Genomic DNA, 17,876 nt, shown 5'->3' with positions numbered 1-17,876 from the left:
GTCACTGTGGGGACTCTCCTGGGGCTGGCCTGGGGCTGAGAGAGCCCTGAGAGGCTGCCAGGGCTTGGGGGGAGAGAGGGAAGTGGAAGTAAAAGCGTTCATTTCTTGTAGCAGCCATAATTCCTCCTCACGGGGCAGACCCGGGGATGGGGGTGGGAAGGGGCCCCCCTTTAGTTTGCTGACCCTTTATTTTACCCGCAGGGTAGTGAACACCCCCTTGTCCCATCCCTGGCTGGGACATGGAACATGACCTGTTTTCCCCTCCCATCCCACCCCGACAATCCCCATTATTCCTGAGGAAAGGTGCCCTGGATTGGGATGCCCCGCACAGAGCTGCCCTCTGTGCCTCCCTTCCCTTCCTTCCTCCCTTCCAGGCTGGATGCATTTCCTCTTCCAGGCATCCTGGCACCCTGAACATGCTTCCCACCAGGAGCCCTTTGTTCCCATGCCAATCTCCATAAAAACTGGAAACCCAGCCTGTTCCCCCCCTCCCACCAGCACCCCTGGAGCTCCCGGGGCTCCAGCGCCCCGGTCACGGAGGGATGTCCATCTTTGGAAGCAGCTCTGCTCCCCAGCCCCGCTCCCCCTGCCCTCGTGGGAGGCTTTAGCTGTGCTCTGTGGCTGCTCCTACGTCACTTGTTTTGCAGAAGCTCTCGCCAGCTTCCTGCTGAGGAGCTGGGCCTGCTGACGTGCAGGGAACAGCCACGTCAGGCAGGGCCGGGAAGGGAAACGCGGCCCTTTTTTGGGTGCAGGCGAGAGCAGAGTCCACAGGAGAGCACAGGGGAGGGCTGAGATTCGGGAACAGCTGGGCTCTGTCAGTAACTCAGCACTAAGGGCTTAAACAACCCCCGGGATAAACACACTCCAGTGCTGGCAGACCTCCCTCTTTTTTTTTCCCTCAGCTCAGCACAATATTTTCCTTTCTCTTTCAAAAACGTTGTTTCGCTGCTAATAATTAATTGGAGTGGAATGCTTTTCCAGGGTTATATTTGGATTTGCTTCTCCAACGGCACTCCCCCATCCCACCCTCTCTAAGGCAGCTGTGTTGCTTTTTGGAAGTGGAAAGGGTCGTTTGCCTTCCACAAAACTTGGGAGGTTCATGTCCTGAGGCAGAGCCTAAACTGGGGCACTTTTGGGGGATCCAGCAGGCTGTGTGTGTGGAGAAAAAAGAGCTGGAGTAGCGAAGCAGAACCACTTCATACCACACCTTCAGTCTGGGGCTTTGAAATGCCTGGAAAAGAGGGGATTAAAAAAAAAAAGGGGGGCATCAAATCAGAGCATGTTGACAGTGGTGTGTTAATCAGAGCAGGTTATATATTTGCTCAGGTGTTTGGAAATCTGAGCAGTTTACAACAAGTCTTTAAGACAGGCTGAAGTCAAACCCCCACCTGACTGCTCCTCAGCTCCTGGGAAAACCCCAAGCCAGACACAGAATCCCTGGCAAGGCACCTTTCCCCAGCACACACGTCCTACCTGCCTGGCAGGGCTGTGCTCTCCCTGCCTCCCCTGCAGCTCTGACGTGGCTGCAAAGTTCCTCCTTTCATGTGGGTGGCTGTGAGATAAGACACACGCTCTGCTCTGGGCCTACGTGGCATCTCTCAAAAAAAACCCCAAAGAAACGGGGGAAAAAAATCCAGCTCCCAAGGTTCCAGGGTTGGGAGGAGGAGGAGGGAGTCACCTGGGAACAGATCCCACCCCAGCACAAACAGCCCCAGCTGAAGGACAGTCACGGTGCTGCTCAGCTGGAAAGCCCCTGTATCCCCAGCCCGATCCAGGAGTGTGTTGCCATCACTGGGATCACACCCAGGGCTTTCATCTTATCTGGGAACCTGCTGAGCAGGGTCAGAGAGCAGGAGGCAAAGTGGGTCCATCAGGAAGGCTGCTGGTTTTCTCACGTTGGCCGTGGTGTGGTCAGAACCTTTTCTGTCCCACGTGTGATGCCTTTCTTTGCATAGTTAAAGCTGCATAAAGTGTCATTAGGCAGCCCCATGTAATTAAGACAATTATATAAGGTAAGCACCCCACAGAGTAATTGTGGCCAATTTTTCGCATACCCAGGGGCATTTATAGAGTCCAAGGTGGCCCTTCAGATGATTTACTTGCTTACATGTCTCTGAAGCACTCAGATGCCTCTAAAGGCCTCAGCTTAGGTGTGTCTCAGGTGACACCTTTGAAGTGGACACCCTTGTTCTGCTCCTGCTGGGAAAAACCTGGCTGGAGAAGAACTCCTTTTTTTTTTTCCTCCCTTCTTGCAAAAAAAAAAAAAAAAAAAAAAAGGAGTTTTTTTTGTCTTGTTTTAGTTCTGAAGGAGACAGAACCTGAGGTTCTGGGTGGGAGTGATCCAGGTCCAGGTGGGGCCCACCAGAAGAAGGGACTGACATGGAGAGCTGTCACCCCACAGGTCACCATGGGTGACTCTAGGCAGAGGCTCACTTGCTGCCTTCCTCCCTTGCTGTTTGGGGAGAAATTCCAGCCTGGTTCTGAGAAACCTTCCCAACAAAAGGGTGCTGATGTGAAAAAACTTCCTTGGAGCGTTTGGTTTGCAGTGGAAGGATCTGTCTGTTCTCCAGCTGACTCCTGTGTTTCAGACCCGAGCGTGGATCTGCAGAGCCAGTTCCTGTTTTCAGTTTTCTGCTCAGCAATAACCTTTCTTTAATTAAAGTCTCACCCCTTGCAGGAGGGCAAGAAAAGCCTCAAACATGAGGAGACTTGTGCCGAGATCTCAAGCGCTGGCAGCTCCGAGCTGGAATTTCTAGTGGGGGAGCACAACAGTGGGAGCACAATGTGGCCTTGCTAGAAAGAGGGAAAACAGCCATTTATGGCTGACAAGTGTGGACAGACGCCAAGGAAGGGCCCTCCTGGGCTCTGGAGCAGGCAGGCTCAGGGCTGGCAGTTATTCTTAGCTGCTTTGTGTGACCAAGAGGCCTCCAGCTGCCTGGTCTCTGCGAAAGCTGCTCCCCTCAGGAGCACTCCTGAGAAGAGGGAGTGGAAGGCTGGAATTTGAGACCCTTTTAAGGTCTGTTTACTCTTCCAGCCTCTGCAGATTTCAAGGGCATGTGCGGGAGGCCAATCTGAACTGGTTATCTCCGGGAGAGCTGCAGGCACAGGAGGGAGTGGAGATCCCAGGAGCCCCGTCAGCCACGACTAATGGGGCACATGGGAATGTTTCCCTGCTCCACTGGGCCATTTCCATCCCAAGTGTTCATGATCTAGGCTGAGAAAGGCCCCTCTGCAGGGACCAGAAGAAAACAGTCCTGGGCTCTGTGTTTTCCTCTGGCTGTTGCTCCAGGGAAGCTGGAAGGCGATTTTCCCCTCCCTTCCCCTCTTGTGCAATGTTTGCTGCAGGGAGATCTTCCCAGCATCCATCCTCTTTCTGGCAGGAGCTGCCTCACAGCAACATTCCCAGCTCCTTCCCCTCATTGGCAATGCACCTTTCCAGGCTCACAAGTCTCCAGGTGCTTCCAGAACGGGAAGTGAACCTCCCTGTGCAGCAGGAAACTGAGGAACAGCGAGCTGGAGAAAACCAGGAGCAGCAGGATCAGCCCTATGGAGAGTGTTCCAGCCAGCTGGGAGGAATGGGATGGGGACACAAGGGGTTTCAGCTGGCTGCACACCTTGGGATGGGTAGCAGGGATCTGGTTTGCTTCTGATCCTCCAAGAGGCTGAACAGAGTGGAAAACTCTCCCTAGGGTCACAAAAGGCCTGGAGGTCACAAAAGCCCGTGAGCTGGAATTCCTGTTGGACCCTGCCGTGGTATCCCCAGTGCTGAGATCCAGGTTTCCCAGATGCTGGTGATCCACCCCTTTGGGCAGCAATTTAACCATATTCTTGGCTTCCAAATCATGGGTTACCAACAGGATTTTGCATCCAGACCCGAGCCTGCTCTGGGCAAGCAGACACGGTGTGGGCAGGTCCCAGCCCTGACACAGGGGCCCATCGGTACTGGAGCTGCTGGGAGTGTGTGACTGGGTGGTTTGGAATCCCAGTTTTGGGGGGACATCCCACTTCAACCTCTGGCTCCTTCACAAACCACTGGCCTGCCCCAGGAAGGGCGTTCTGCTCTCCTGGGACTCAGGTGACCTCCTGGGAATCCAGGGGGAGAAACAGCACCTGACTTTGTGGGCTGGTTTTGGGGGTAGCTGGGTTGAGGACACTTCAGGTCTGCAAGCCTTGGGGTGCCCTGTGCAGGTCAGGGGGAGCTGCTGAGCCCTCTGTGTCCAGCCAGGACGGGGGTGGCTGGGAAGGGAAGCAGCAGGACACATCCTGCTCGAGCAAAGGGGCTCAGTCCCTGCCTGGCACCTCTGTCCCTGTGCCCTGCCTCTGCCCACAGACCCAGCTGTGCTTTCCCAGCTGTCAGGAAGGTTTCTGCAGAGCCCTGTGTGTAATTCCCTCAGCGTGGCCTCAGCCGAGGCTCAGCACAGGAAGGGAAAAGTGAGTTATTGTCCTCACTGTTTTTCCAATCCTTTTGTTTTCTAAGGAATGTGGCTGCAAATCCCTGCTGCCAAAGGCTCTGGAGAGTCCTGCTGTGACGACAGGCCCTCCCTGGGGCTGCTGTGCCCAACACGGAGCTGTGTCAGCGAGGATGTTGTTTCTTCTGCAGCCGGGCAGCTCCTCCCCTTGTGATACAGCTCACCCCCCTCTGAACCCAGAGCCTTCTGCTCTCCTTTGCACAGCCTTTTCCTCGTGGGGAACAGTGTCCATAGGCTGGATTTCCAGTTGTTCTTGGCACAGCTGAGCCACCCTGTTTGTGTCTCGGTGCCTGCTCAAATTCCAGAGGTGCCGAGAGATCCCAGACGGCTTCGCTGCCCTCCCTGTGGAGACAGGGACAGAGCTGTCTGGGGTGGGAGTGGGACTGCCCCTGCCATTACTGCTGGGTGGGGAGGGGCAGGGCTGGGGTATAACTGGGCTCCCCAAAGCACTAATTACAGTGTGAGATCGTGGTGCAGGACAACCACTCCAAGGATTTTTTGGGAACACTGCTCAGCAGCAGTGGATGGAGCAGCCTGGGCTGGTGGCTGGTCCCTCGTGGTCACCTCTGCCCTTGCAGTGTCCTTGGGGCCATCACATCCCTGGCACACCTCAGAGCAGCCTCCTGGGGACTATTGCCAGGATACTGAAGTTATGTTTAGCTCAAGCAGGTTTAAGTGTCCCTGGTTTGTTCCCAACCTGCTTCCACTCGGAGCTCTTGGGTTTTTGTAAAGTGAGACCGAAGTCCTGAGCAGACACTGAGCAACAGATCAAAACCTTGGACAGGCACCAAGATCTGACCTGAAAATGGCTCAGGAATCCAGCTCTCACCTCCTCCCCTCAGCTGTACACAGATAAAATCATGACTCTCTTCATTTCCTGAGTGGAAAAATGCCCCCAGAGCCTCTGCCAAAGCCTTGCCTGTTGCTCAAATGCCAAAATATGAAGGGGGAGCTTATGTGCTGCTCCTGTGAGTAACAGACGTGGCTCTAACCCGAAATTTGGGGTCCAAACGCAGCTGAACTCTGTGTGCAACCCAAACCCAGGCTTTTGAGTACATGACCCCTGCTTGAACAGCTCCCACCCCCGGCAGTGCAGGGCCAGCTCCAGCTCCGAGCCCACATCCCAGCTCAGCTCCGGCCTCCCGGGCTTTCTTGAGTAACAGAACGTTCCGTGGGACTTCGCAACAGGCAGGGTGGAGAAAACCACATCTGCTTCCTCCTCGGAGGCTGCCAGACAGACAGACAGAGACGTGTGAAGGCTGATACTGAGCCTGCCCGTGCTCTGATGCTCGGCTGGCCCTCGGTGTTCCCTGCGGAGCAGCCGGGCTGTGGTTTGGGAGAACGCGCCGGCCGGGGGGGAACTCGAGGATGGTGGGGAGGTTTGCAAAGCCCCAGAGGGTGAGTCCCTGTGGGACACCCTGCCCCTGCCTCCCCCTGCCCAGGTGCAGCACCCCACCAAAACCAATTAGCCACCTTCGCCAGGGAGGGCGAGGAACCCTTGGGAACAGCCTAGAGCAGTCCTGCAAGAGTCCACCTGCTACCCAGGAGGTATCTCTCCAAGCTGGGATCAGCTTGGGAAAAGGCACCACCCAGACCTAAGCTCTGGCAGGGTGTTGCCCTGCTTTATCTGGGCCTCTTTGTGCCCTAATTGCTGTTTGCAGGGACTGGGATCTTTGCTGGGCCCTGGGAAGCGATGGCCTCTTTCATATTTGTGGGTGTAGCCTGAGAAGAACCCCAAGGACCTTCTCCCACTGTCCCTGCTCTCCCACGCTGGGGCCTGGGCCAGCAGCAGCTCTCGCTGGCTGGAGCACAGAAGTCCACCCTGGATTTGCAGTCTGGGCACAGGGAGAGGGGTGGATTGGGCAGAGCTTTAGCTGTAGATTATTCCTGACATAATCCAGGCTGGGCAGTTGAGCTGCGGACTAAGAAGTGGGCTGGTGGGGAGGGAGAGGAGGGGAACCCGGATCCATCTGGCCAGATCCACAGACTGTGAAGGGAATGAGATCTGGAGCCAGCCCTGACCAGGTCAGCATGCCATGAACTAGAGCAGGCCCAGATCTGAAGCCCTAAACCTACTTGTCTTCTCTTCTGCTAAGCAACACCTGCTACACCGAGTCTTTGAAGTCTGCTGGGACTGACTGGATCCCTTCAGCTGGTGGGAAAGCATAGAACTTCCCAGAAAGCTCTTGTTTTCTGTTTGACACTGTGTCATACAAAACCCTCAAGCAAAGGGCTCCGTGGTGGCAGCTCAGGTCTGTGGTGCCACAATGGAAATCGCTTTAATCTGTGACCGTCTCCAGCTCTTCCCCTCCGAACTGGGGGTAAATAACCTGCTTTTCACAGCCTTTCAGAAAACACATTCAAGCCCAGCAGAGGCTCAGGGCGGCTCTGAACAGGGTCAGTAAATTCACTTACCAGCTGCTCCAGCCACAGAGCCTTTGGTGCTCCTGCCCTTGTTTTTGTGCCGGTGATTGGGGTTGCCATGGAGCTGCACCAACGTTCCCCTGGGTTAATGCTTTATAAGCAATAAACGCAGATTTCGGCAATGTGCTGCCTTGGCAGCTCCTCACAGCCTGGCTGAGCTGGAGTTTGGCAGCCGAGCCACATTCTCACCACCTAAAAAAAAAAATCCCGTCTTGTGGTTTCAGCCCAGAGGGGTTTGTTGGTTTGGGTTTTTTTTTTTAACTTCTTGTTTCTAAGAAAAGAAAAAAAATCCCTTTTTCGTAGCACGGCTGCGTGTCAGTGAAGTGTGAAATCCCTAAATATATCCCTCCCTCCAGCCTCCCTTAGAAGGAAAGGTGTGAGAGAGACCCAAGGAGGAAGGTTTGCCCGAAAAACACTGGGAAAGGGGAGGAATGCTGGCCCCTTATCCCATTATCCCAGCGGGCAGCATCACCAGCACGGCTCCCTGTGTCCTGCCTGGGCTTTGTGGCTTGGAACAAGATGTGGCATCTCTGGCCTGGAAACAAGACCTGGCATCTCTCAGGCTCAGTTTTCGGCCGTGCTGGCTGTGCCTCTCCCACATCAGACCCCAAATCCCCTCGAGGATGATTTTCCAGGGGTGCCTTTGTGGTGCTGAGGAGGATTTGGTGCCCGTGTCCCGAGTTATCCGTGGGTTTGCCACCACAGTTAGCGCTGGGTTCACCTGTTCCCAGGTGTGTGTGTGGGGGGGGGAAATGGTGTTTTGACTGGAGTCAGGATTTATTCTGGGAGTGTCCAGAGGGGAAAGAGCAGGGATAGGTGGCCACACCCCAGATAAGGGACGATTACTGATGGGCAATGGCCTCTGCAGCCCAGCTGTGTCTCACACGTGCTGTTTACCCTGGGCTGGAGCAGGACTGGGGGAAGATGTTATCGCCAAGGGCTGCTGAAGGGCAGAGGGGTGGAGCAGGACCAGGGGGTGTCCAGGGCACGTCTCACTGCAGTGCCCTATCCCGGAGCCCCACTGCTCCTTGTTTCCGAGAGAGAACCAGGGCTCTGGGCTCGTTTTATCTCATAAACCAACAAGCCTGACCCAGGCTTCACAGCTGAGACTTTCCCTGGCCCTGACTGTGCAAACACCTCCATCCCCACCGTGCCCCAGGTCCCCTGGCCCTGTGCCAGGGTCCCCTTTCTACCCCCTCACAGGGACAGAGGTGGGTGGAGGCCGTCGCATCCTGCAGAGAGGACGTGGAAAAAAAACAATAACCAAATGCAAAGAACAGGAAACCACCTCAGAAATCAGCGTGAGGTCAGATCCACACCTTCCCCACCGAGGCGGCTTCGTGAGGAGCCAAAGTCTGAGGCTTCATCTCTGCTCAATGATATTGAGCTTTGAACAAATATCTTCTTGAACCACCCACAGGGTCCAGAAGGAATCTGGTGAGACCAAGGAGAAAAGTCCTGTGGCAGCTGGAGCTCAGCACCAGTGGAAAACTAGGTCCAAAGTCCTAAGGAGTGTGAAGAAAAGCAACGCTTTCTGCTGTTACTCCCTTGAGTACAGCAATGTTTGCTTCCCAAAATACCTCTGAACAGATATGACAGGGTCAGATAGGTTGTTTTGCATGAGGGAACAAGGCAGGCAGCAAGGGAAGTGGAACAGAGGGAGGGTGTTCTGTGAAAGAGGGCTCTAGGAACACAGTGGTCCCTCGATGCAGCCCTGGGCTTGGGCTGCAAAAGCCACTGTGTGCAAATGCTGCGGGGAAATCCAGCTCCCATCCACACAGAAGCAGAGGGGAGTATTTAAAGGTCCTTGGTAGGACGAATGGACTGCCTGGACATGCCCAAAATGTGTCCTGACATGTCCTGTCCGCACATCCCAAGGTCCCAGGAGTGGGATCCGGTTACAGGCGACACAGAGCAAACAAAGGGTCGAGCTGACAAAAGACATCCAGGCACCAGAATAGGTGTCGAGGTGCTGAGCAGAGCCCAGTGCCCTGGAGCCAGGGGAGAGATAAGCTCTGAGGAGCCTGGTCTGCCTGACCTTGGTCTGGACTGCCGGGAATGGGGACGTGCTGGAGAACATGGGCTGAGGGAGCAGCTCGGGGGTTAAAGGGGGTTTGTTTTCTGCCCCTGCCCTCCCTCTCCCCCCAGTCGCATTTCACACGGTTCAGTCACGGCCTTATTTCACAACCGTGTGTTTTGAAAGGACTTATTAGCTCTAAGTGTAGGCTGGGCTTTAGAGTCTTGCTTTATTGTTTACCCTGCCTGCTAGGCCTGTTTCTGGGGTCAGACCCGGGTTACCAATTACAGCTGTGATTAAACATATTAGCCCAGCTTACCCCTGGGCTTTTTTCCCCTTAAATTCCCAGTGATTGTGCTTAACTGGTGTTAGCAACCAGGTGGCTGCTGGCACTGCCGGCACAGTTGTCTGTGCCTCCTCCGGCACAGCCACGTAATGAGATTTGAGCCGGCCCAATACATCTATTATTTTTACAGTTCTGGATTGTTCCCAGAAGGTTGTTTTTTTTTCCCCCCCTTAACTTAAAGAAAGCCAGCCCTTGGCTCCTCAAATCTCCACAGACAACCTCCAAACCCTCCCCAAAGGCTGGGGGAAGTGACAGCTCGTTTAGCGATCTGGGGGACACGTCTGATGAGGAGGATTTGAATGTTAATTCTTGATTCTGTGGAACTATTTTCCTGCCTGTAACAGGGGGTGCAGACTCCCACTGTGGCCGTGTGACAGCTCTGATGGTGTTCTGGGACGGCTTGAAATTGGGGTTTGTGTCTCATGCCTCATAAACTTGAGCCCAGCAGAATTAAGGGTGTCGTCACCCCCAAAAAAGCATAACGAGCCCGAGCGCAGCGTGGGAACTGTTGCCTTCTAGGTGAACATAAAACACCACGAGTTGCTGACTTGCAAAGCCTCAGTCCCTGTGAGCAGCCTGGGCTGTCCCTGCCGAGTTTTTAACCCTTGATTGAAAGCCAAATGTTCCCCTTTTATTGTAAAATTTCCAGCTCGACTGGTTTCGAGCCTCATTTGGATAAACAGGCCCAGAGTGTTTGAAAGCACATCCGAACTCCTGATTCCTGTCAAACCAGTTGCAGACCCAGCCTGGCCAATCGCTGGGGAGAAGTTTATTGGGTTTGGGTTGTTTTTTTTAAGTTGAAATCTAAATGCTCTCAGCCATTTCCAGCTAAACACAGGGCGGAAACTAATCCAGCCAGAACAGCATTAAACCCAGCTCTAACTTCTCTTCTTAAAATGAATTTTATTTTCTAATTGTTTGTTTGCTCTGTAACTCCTCAAAGCAGTTTGAAAGCGTGCATTAAGCCTCATGCCCTGTCTTTAAGACTGCAGCCTTGTAACAGGGCCAGAAATTATGGGCACATAACCCGCTTAGAGGTCCTTGAGCTCCACAGGAAATCTCCTATTGGAAGGGCTTAGCGGAGACAATCAGATTTGGGAGCCCAGGGCCTGTGTCCCACCAGATGAACACACCCCAGACAAAGGCCCTGAGCTGGGCACTGGGAGCCTCTGGAAAGGTGGTGACTAAGGATAAATGGAAGATCTGAATTTGGAGAATGGTGCCACCACTTACTCCATCCCTGGCAGAGCAGGGGGGACCAGGGGAACCTGCCTGCCCAGGGTGGCTCATCAGCAGCACTTAATGAGCACAGTTACCCCTAATGGCAAATAAATAGCCCTGGCTATGAGTGCTATTCTTGGCAGGCTGGAGGACAGACTTGCTACAACTACTGTCCAGTCACTCAGGACTGGTTGATACCATCCAAGTATTCCTTCTGAATGGGAGAAACCAGCCCTTCTCCCCGTTCCCAGCTGGTCTGGTTGGATGGTGAGCTCAGCCCAGGCCTCTCCCGTGGGTTTGGGAGAGCCAAAAAAATACATAAATAAAAGTTGAGGGTTTATTTTCGCCGTGGCTTTTCCTGCTGCCTTTGCACAAAGGCATCTCCCACTGGGATGGTTCCCCTGCTCCCCGGGTTTGTGCTGCCAGTGGCTGTGCCCACGCGCTGGGAGCGTGGCTGGCTCACAGCACAGGTGTGTTTAAAGCACTGGGGCTCTGCGTGGACAGGCTGGGGCTGGGTGTTTATCCAGCCTCATCCAGGGGCCTCTGGCTGCAGGATAACCAACCCCCTGCAGCGAGCTGGGCTCCGGGTTTCACAGGCCCCCACGGGCTCTTTCATGTGTGTTGCTGACTTAAGGGGGAAAAAAAAAAAAAAAAGTCCTTAGACTTTAATCCTTGGGTTTATTTCAAAGCTTACAAAGGCAAATCTGGTTTATAGCAAGAGATTTGCTTGATTTCTTCTGCTCTGTGGATGAATGGAGTGGCAGATGGAGCAGGGAGGGGAGGACTCGGGGAACCCTTGGCTCTATCTCCTTGCAAGCTTGACCCCACCCTGTGCCTGCTGCACTTGTCTTTGAGCTGCACAGAGCACGAAACGGGGTCAGCACAGAGCCCTGCTTGGCCAGGATCTGTTATATCCACCTCTTCTATGACTTCAAAAGCCATTTTCTTCCTCTGAGCTCTGGCTCGATGGTCACACTTTGCTGCACAGCCACCGGCTCGTCCTGTGGGTGTGACACCCTGTGTACAGTGTGTGCACCCAGGAGTGACAGGGGTGTGTGAGTAAAACGAGCTACAGACTGCAAGCAAAAGACCTCAAAAAATCCTATTAGACCCTGGAGCCATGGGAAATAATTGGAGTTTGAGAGCTGTGTGAAGAGGTGCTGGAAAGGCTCCTGGCCTGTCTGTGACATCCCCCCTTTTGCGGGGCAGGGGTGGGTGATGCTCTCACTGCCCCTTGCCAAGCATGGTGCCCACATGGGACAGGACCCCGAGGGGCTCGGGGAGAGCCCCACTGATGTGGGATGTGCTGGGGCTGAGCAGCCCCAGGCTCATCCTTATCAGGGAGCACCTGATAAGCGACAGGAGCAGCACTGTGGGAACGCTGCTCCGCGGGCACAGGCAAATCCACACGAGCTCCTTCCCTGCCCCATCTGCTCCAGCTGCACCCACTGCTTGTGGAGATGCCAAATGAGGCCCCAGCCACAGGAGCAGAAAGAGATCTCACTGGGGATCACATCAGAGCTGTGGCTTCAGATCCTCCCCCGGTGCACGCTGAGGAGGCATCTGGGGCTGGGAGACAATGGCCTGGAACAATCCCGGTCCTCTGCCAGGGAATATTCATTCACAGTGCTGTCCTGGTTTGATACTAACTCTCTCATGGTTGATCAAAGCAAAGGCAAGCAAAGAGCTTGGCCTCCCACTGTTCTTTAGCTCCGGGCCAGTTTCAGCAGGAGCTGGGCCAGTGTTTCTGCTGGGCAGCGTGGCTGGGCAGCTGGGCCAGCTGGGCCAGCTCCCGGCATTGTCGTGGCTTTAAGGTGCTCCTTCATCTCCCACAGCATCAGGGCTTGTGCTGCTGCTGCTCTCCCCTCCTGCTGGGCTGGAGGAGGCACCCGAGGACGTTCTGCTCCGCGCCTGCCTTGGCTTGTTCTCCCTGCTCCATGATGGGACACGTCCTCCTGCATCCCGCTCTTCCTCCAGCCTGGCTTTTGGCTGGAAGGAGGCACCGAGTCCCGGGGTGTCTGTCCTCACCCCAAACCCCCCTCAGGCAGTGAGATGAAGGTGGTCGTGGCAGTGCTCCCCTTCATCTCCCTCACCTGCCTGGGACAGTGCAGGCGATGGCAAATTCTCCCTGCACTCCTCGGGGATCTCTGGAAAGGGTTTGGCCTTGTCTGGGGGACAAGGATCTGTGAGTGTGTATTGGGGAAGGAAATTTGGTGATGGAAACACTGCTGGGGAGAAAAGACCCCCCTGTAGGGGGTTTTCTCTGGAGTCGAAAGGGCACGTGGGCTGCTCTGGCATCTGGAGGAGGGTTTTGGAGGGGAGATCTCAGAGCCTCTTCAAAGGGGCTCCAAGAGAGCTGGAGAGGGGCTTGGGACAAGGACCTGGAGTGACAGGACAAGGGGGGATGGCTTCAAAATGATAGAAAATAGTTCTAGATTGGGTATTAGGAAAAACTTCTTTACTGTGAGGGTGGTGAGGCACTGGAATGGATTTCCCAGAGAAGCTGTGGCTGCCCCATCCCTGGAAGCATCCAAGGCCAGGACGGGGCTTGGAGCAACCTGGTCTAGCGGAGGGTGTCCCTGCCCACGGCAGAGGGGTTGGAACGAAACGATCTTCAGTGTCCCTTCCAACCCACCCGATGACTCGATGATTCCACTGCTCGGGGCGGCTCTGCCGTGGGCGACTGCCAAGGAGCCGCAATCCCGCGACCCCCGGAGCGCACGGGGGCCGTGCCGCGGGTGGAGTGTGTCCCTGTCCCTGTCCCGTCCCTGTCCCGTCCCTGTCCCGTCCTTGTCCCTTGTCCCCCCCCGGGTCACCCCGAACCTGCCCCGTAACCCCCCCCCCCCCCCGCGCTGTGACGTCACCGCTCTCTCGCGCTGATCTCACGCGCTATTAGCATACCGGGATTTGCATACTCCTCGTTTGCATAGCCCCTCAGCCAATGGGGGCGCGCCGCCGCCGCGGCCCCGCCCCTCCCCGGCCGGGCATAAGGCGCGCGCGGCGCCGCCGGCGCAGAACGGGCGGAGCGGAGCCCTCAGAGCGGGAACCCCCCCCCATCCCACCGGGAACCCTCGATCCCAGCGCCGGGATGAGCCACCGCCACGGCCCCCGCCGCGGGCCCCGCGCCGACATGGTGCCCGAGATCGCCGCCGCCGTCGGCTTCGTGTCCAGCCTGCTGCGCACGCGGGGCTGCGTCAGCGAGCAGCAGCTCCAGGTCTTCAGCGGGGCGCTGCGGGAGGCGCTCGCAGGTGAGTGCGGCGAGAGAAGCCCGCTCGTGGCCGGGCTCCTCCTGTCCCCCCTCGGGGCCAGGCGCCCACTGGTGTCCTTCCCCGGTGCTCCCAGAACCGGCTGTCCTTCTCCGGATGCCCCCCGCCGTGTGGATCCCAGGACCTGGGATAGGACCGGGGTGCCCTCCGGGTGCCCCCCTGTGTTGCTCCCAGAACCGGTGTCCCTCCCTGGGTGCCCACCTGTGTCCCCTGGGGTTGGGCACGCATCGGTGCCTTTCCCTGACACCCGCCTGTGCCATCCTTGACGCCGGATGCCTCTTCATGCCTTTGCCTGGGTGCCCACCCGTGTGTCCCTGGGGACTGGCACCCACCCGTGTGACCCCAGGGCACCCACCTGTGTCTCCATGGGGTCCTGCGTGAAACTGCCTCATCCTGGGAGCGAGCAGATCCCCTGCCCGGCCTCCGAGGGCTTTGTGCTCCCTTTTGAAGCCCTCCTTGCTGAGGGTGGATACAGACGATGCCAAGCCAGTCTGTACCCCCTCCCTGTGTCAGCAGAGTCTGGCACTCCCCTCCCCACGGGCACGTCTGGGCTCGGCACGAACTGGGTGGTTCAGGGGTCCCCTCCCAGCCCGTCACAGCCGGCTGTTATCGTTCCGAAGGAGGGATGGTTTGTTTGTTGCTGTGCTCAGATAAGAGGTAGCAAAGCGCTCCTGAACTTAGAGAATGACCTGGATGTTGCTCCCGGGCCGCGGTGCTTTGGGGGGGGGGTGATAGGGTATCTGCCCTGGCAGCCTTGGGGTCCCTGCACTGCCCTCCGGGGGTTTGTGGGAGCCGAGGAGCCGCACCTTGGAACAAGCAGTGACCAAAGAGTGGAGCACTCAGCTCCAGAGGCAGCCTGAGGAGCACTCCTGAGGAGCCCCAAGCTCCCTCCAGGAGATGTGGGAGCCCTCGGGACGATGGAGGGACACGGACCCCCTCCACGCCTGCTCACTGCTCCTGTCCCTTCCCTTGCAGAGCACTACAAACACCACTGGTTCCCCGAGAAACCCTTCAAAGGCTCCGGGTACCGCTGCATCCGGATCAACCACAAAATGGACCCCATTATCAGCAAGGCCGCGAGCCAGATCGGACTGAGCCTCCCGCAGCTCTACCAGCTCCTGCCCAGCGAGCTCACGCTCTGGGTGGACCCCTACGAGGTGTCCTATCGCATCGGCGAGGACGGCTCCATCTGCGTCTTGTACGAGGCCTCGAAGCCCCCCAGCTCCTACGGGATGCTCACCTGCAAGAACCAGATGATGCTGGGCCGCACCAGTCCTTCCAAGAACTACATCATGACTGTCTCCAGCTAAATACTCCTCTTTGTCCTTACACTGCCAAGACACAGGCTACTGTAATACCTCACCCGAGGATCTATTTTTAAGATGAAGAGCTATTTATATTTTTTAAAAAAATCCAAGAAAATCCAAAATTAAAATATCGGGCGCCGCTCTGAACAGAGGCGGGGCTCCAGGTGCCTTTTTTTAAAGCTGTTGCAAGCTTGTGAGTTTTTCTTATGAAGCCGATATCTACCTAATTAGTGTTGGATGGCGATTTTGGGCTGGCTTGCTCACTTGGGCAGCTCGGAATGGAGGATGAGGGGGAAGAGCCAGGCTGGGAAGTGTGGCTGGTGGTGGGAGATGTGTCACCTTCTCCCCATCCTGGTTCCCAGCACTATTGCTGTATCACCAGGTATTGCAATACTGCTGAGAAGGGGGGGAAGGAGGTGCTGCCTTCCCTTCGCTGCTTCACTCCCCAGCTGGTTTGATCTCTCTGGGGCCTGGATATAGTTCTGGGGGAGCCTTGCCTCGGGGCTGGGTGATGCTGGGGACCCTGGGGTCCCTCTCCTTTGCTCTCACACATCTCCTGGACCTGCTCAGTGTGTGTTGCAGCTCTGCTCTGCCCCACTCCCAGCACAGCGAGGGGAGCTTGCCCTGCCTCCAGCCCCTCCACCTTCCCTGTCCACTGCTGGGCTGGAAGGGCCACGCTGGAAGTGGAGCAAGGCAGAGGTGCTGCACTGGGGGTGCAGAGCTGTGCCCAGGATGACTCGTGCAGCTGCTGTGGTGGCACTGGAGGACTGTTTTCCCTGGTGCTCCCAGTCCCTGGCTGTCTCCCACGCTGCACGCGGAGCCGGGCGCTCCAGAGCCCGAGACCAGCACGGAACAGCTGGGAATTACAAAGCCTTTCTGCTCTGTGTGGCTCAGACATCAGCCCAGACCTGCTCTTGTGTGGCCTCCCAGTGCTCCCGGGCGTGGGCTTGGCCTTCTGCCTGCACAAGTTGCCCAGTCCAGCGCTCCTGACTTGAGTGTCACTTCTCCAGAAGAGCTGAAGCAACTCTCCCTGTGCTGTGGAGGTTGGTGTGTGAGAACCCCTTTGCTGCCCTATTTCTAAAATCAGAAGTGTTGGGGGGCTCTTCCCCCTGTGTGTGGGATGCTCAGATGCTTTGGTGTCCTAACTTTGCATTTAAAGTCACAGGACTTCCCTCTCCTCCTCTCCTGTCCCTGTGACCTGTCTCCAGTGACCCTGTGGTAAAGGGCATTGTTTGCTTCTGATCTTGTGGAACATAACTTTTGCACAATTAATGCCTGGTCCTGTGCTCTGCCTGTTCCAGCAAAGCTCCTTTTTGCAGCCCAGTGGAACCTGTGTTCAGGGAGACTCTGCCCAGGTGTTGTTCAGGATTTGGCCTTTAAACTACAAATGGGGTGGGAGCTAAAGGGCTGCCCTAAACTTCACCTGCCTGTTGGGAAGGAGCCTTTACAGGGATATTTGTATGTCCTTGGCCTTTTTACCAACCCACTGGTGCTCCTCCATTGATCCCAGGAGAAGGGATTGGAGCAGAGGGCATTGACATGGTTGGTTGTAGCAAAACTTCCCAGATTTGTCTCTCAGCCTACTTTAAACCTTCCTCTCTCCTGACCTGGCAGCTAACTGGCAAAACCAGAGTTGTTCCTGCCCAGCCTATGATGACTCAAGTTCTCAGACATTTGTGCAATATATTTCCAAATCTTGGGCTCTCTGGGAGAGGAAGGAAGCTCCCAACTGCCACAGTTCTTACCTTGGTCTTTAATATATTAAATAATCCAGCACAGCTCCCCAACTCTGACTACTAACATGGAAAAGTTCAGATTTTTGTGAGCTTCAAATCATCAATTCCAGAACTGGAAAATCAGCCTTGACTCTAAAATGCTTTTTAAATGTCAAGTGGTTGTTTGTCCCTGAGCAGTAAGAGCAGAGTGTGGCCCTGGAGTTGCATCACTTCCCTCTGCGCCACCGAAATCTCTCACGTCAGCAAAGCAGAAGCTGAAACAAAGCACTTGGGGCTTTTCCCATGGTGAACTTGTGCAATAGGTGACCTCACCGAGAGGGGAGCGCTTGGAAACTTCCAAAAAAACCAATTCCCTTTTCAGGGAAAAGGGATCTCGGTGCTTTTTGGAGTCCTCCCTTGACCTGCTTGCGTGGAAAGCCCACGATGAGACCTGCACCCAGCAGGAGCTCTGCTGGGCTCCTGGGCTGGCTGTGGAGGCTCCTGAAGGCTGGTACTTCCTTGGGTTGCAATTTGTCAGGATCAAAGCAGTCTTAAGATCTACACCCCCCTTTTTAACTCTATTCCCTCCCTCTTCCCAGAAGAGTTTTCCAGGAACAACAGCCCCCACCAAAGGAATACACTATAACTGCTCTTAACGTGCCCCCACCTCCAGAACCAAAATAGCCTCATTCTTGTTATCCCTGGTGTGGAGGAGCCTAATGTTAAAGGTGTCTGTTTGTAGCTTCAAAACCAACCAAATTTGGGTATAACCCCTTTCTCTTGTAGCTGGTTACACGTAAAAGCTGTGAATTCGTGTGCTCTGTTGCCTTCTGCCTACGAGCCTGATGTTCACCTGCAGAGCCGAGTGATGTGGAGTTTGGGACAGTGTATTTGAGGGGTTTTCTGTCATTTTTTTTTTTTTTTACCAAGCTGGACTGTTGAACGGGACCTGCTTTTTGTATTTGGTTGAAAATGGTAGAAAGTCTGTAAGGACTTGGAGGAGGGAGTGGGTGGTTACTAATGTACAGTAGTATTTTATATCCAGAGTGTACAGATCCTTTGACGGACGGATGCTTTTGTTACTTTAATAAAAATGTAGCATTATAACCAA

At 55.4% G+C, this 17,876-nt stretch overlaps 1 protein-coding gene across 1 annotated transcript; it reads left to right on the top strand.

Annotated features, from left to right (window-relative positions):
- The first annotated feature begins 13,499 nt into the window (after positions 1 to 13,499).
- Positions 13,500 to 17,876, top strand: BTG2 (BTG anti-proliferation factor 2). The gene is made up of 2 exons (XM_027659622.1): positions 13,500 to 13,725; positions 14,719 to 17,876. Exons 1-2 carry the CDS (start codon positions 13,566 to 13,568, stop codon positions 15,051 to 15,053), a joined length of 495 nt encoding a protein of 164 aa, XP_027515423.1. The 5' UTR covers positions 13,500 to 13,565; the 3' UTR covers positions 15,054 to 17,876.

Source organism: Corapipo altera, unplaced genomic scaffold (assembly GCF_003945725.1).
Source record: "Corapipo altera isolate COAL_440 unplaced genomic scaffold, ASM394572v1 77b, whole genome shotgun sequence".
Taxonomy (NCBI): Eukaryota; Metazoa; Chordata; class Aves; order Passeriformes; family Pipridae; genus Corapipo; species Corapipo altera.
This window is presented reverse-complemented; position numbering and strand designations above follow the sequence as displayed.